At 31.3% G+C, this 1,967-nt stretch overlaps 1 protein-coding gene across 1 annotated transcript; it reads left to right on the plus strand.

Moving 5' to 3' along the window:
* The first annotated feature begins 240 nt into the window (after nucleotides 1–240).
* CG40298 (uncharacterized protein) lies at nucleotides 241–1,401 on the plus strand. Its single transcript, NM_001043166.2, has one exon. The coding sequence runs from the start codon at nucleotides 279–281 to the stop codon at nucleotides 1,356–1,358; it is 1,080 nt and encodes a 359-aa protein (NP_001036631.1). The 5' UTR covers nucleotides 241–278; the 3' UTR covers nucleotides 1,359–1,401.
* Nucleotides 1,402–1,967: the final 566 nt, after the last annotated feature.

Below are 1,967 nucleotides of genomic sequence, written 5' to 3' on the forward strand. Positions count from 1 at the left end.
CTAACTAAAATTAATAAAATTGTGATGATTGAAAAATTAAAATTATTGCCGTACGATATTATGGAAATGTAATTGGAGCATTCAAAGTCTGACCGTCACCTCAAAAGTGTTCACGAAATGAGAAATTGTATTTATAGCTACATATATAGTTCTTAAGCTATTTATAGACCAAATAAATATGAAAAATGAGCTTTTCATTTCAGATTTTCTTTAAATTTGTGATCGCAGTAATAGTGATAATATAACGCAGCCTTAGACGAATCAATTTTTTTGTTGTAATGAATTGGCGTAGTTTTATTGTTACTTTAATAAACTGCATAGTCTGGTCAATACAAGTTATTCAATTAAATGGTACTGGAATTAAAAACCTAGGAAGAACAAGAGACTCTTTTAGAGCGGTACAAGTACCCCAACAGTTTTATGATGCTATCGAACAGTCAGATTTCAGTAAACATAGTTTACAAAATAAGTTAGAGCATTTCCTTGAAAAACTTCAAAAAAACTTGACCATATCGGCAGTATTGAGTGACTCCGAAGATATTGTCACAAGTGAAAGAAACTATGTTTACAAGATGCGAGAACTATCAACCTTCTTTTATGAAGCTTCTTTTTCTTTCGAACAATTTTCTTCTGATATCCAAACTTTTTATGAAACATCAAAAAATGCAAGCTACGCACTTTTGTTTAAACTACGCCAAGTCCCAACAGGTCAACCAACTCTAGTAAAGGCTTTACTCACAAACTATTTTGCGGAAATAGAATTCTTTCATGTGTTGTTTTCAGAAATTATCGATGATGCTATGGAATATAGTACTAAATCCCTAAAATGGATTCAAGAACTATTTGTTTATTATGCTGATACTCAAAATAATATTCTAGAAAATTGGAAATTGAAGACAAATCTTGAATGCTGCAAACTTTATGTCAACTTCTTACAGGATCAGTCCTCTCAGATTTTTAAATGCGCTACTGTGGATAATCTTAATATAATATACGATGTGTATTCCGTAACGAAGCTTAACATAAAATATATACTAAGGCAACTTGAGTTTCGCATCCAACGATTATTCAATTGTTTATTGTATAACAGCCCTAACATACAATGTAAGCTTCTTAAAAGAGCAGAGAAAGATCTTAAAACCTTATTTAGAAATCTCTCCGAGCTAGACATGTTCATCGATATAAAAACTAAAAAAGGCAAAGCAGCCGCATTAAGATTTCGTCGAGGAAACACATGGAACAGCAATCAAATTAAATTGGAACCGAACCAGAACTACTGCCTTCCAATTGGCTTTCCAAATACTCAAATGTCAACAGATCTAAAAGAATGCTTTTACTTTTTAGATAATATAGTGTAACTGCAGTAAATATTACAATAAATAAAATTATTTAATGACTGTGGCAAACTTGTATATTAATTATTTTTCATGTCACTGTGCACGGCAGTTAGCGGACTGAGAAAGCGTACAAGAGACAAATATAATACATAAAAAAAACCAATCTAAAAGAGTTAAAAAGTAAGACATTAGAAAAATTAAATAGCTCAAAGCTGCGTTCGAAAAAATCTAAATTTTTTAATTTGATGGAGATGGAAAGATGGGCAAACAGCCCATACACTAATGCAATTACACTTAATATAATCTCCATTAGGTTGCGATCGATCACAATATCAAAAAGTCTTTTGCATATCTCCCTCGTACTCCGCCGAACATCGACTTTATCTTTCTCGCTATGTACTTAAGATATGTTAAAATTGTGCTCCAAATTTATATGGAATCTTTTTTCAAGTTACAATAGGTTGTTTTTTTTTATAACCTAAATATTTTTGAGAATCAATGACTCTAAAATAATTATCACCGGGTTCATACAAACTTCAATAAACGTGATATGATATCATAATATGCCCATAGACATTAATGCAACACACGGAATCCCCACATCAAGGCGAACAATTTATTTAGCTATAA

This window comes from Drosophila melanogaster, chromosome 3L (genome assembly GCF_000001215.4).
Source record: "Drosophila melanogaster chromosome 3L".
NCBI lineage: Eukaryota > Metazoa > Arthropoda > Insecta > Diptera > Drosophilidae > Drosophila > Drosophila melanogaster.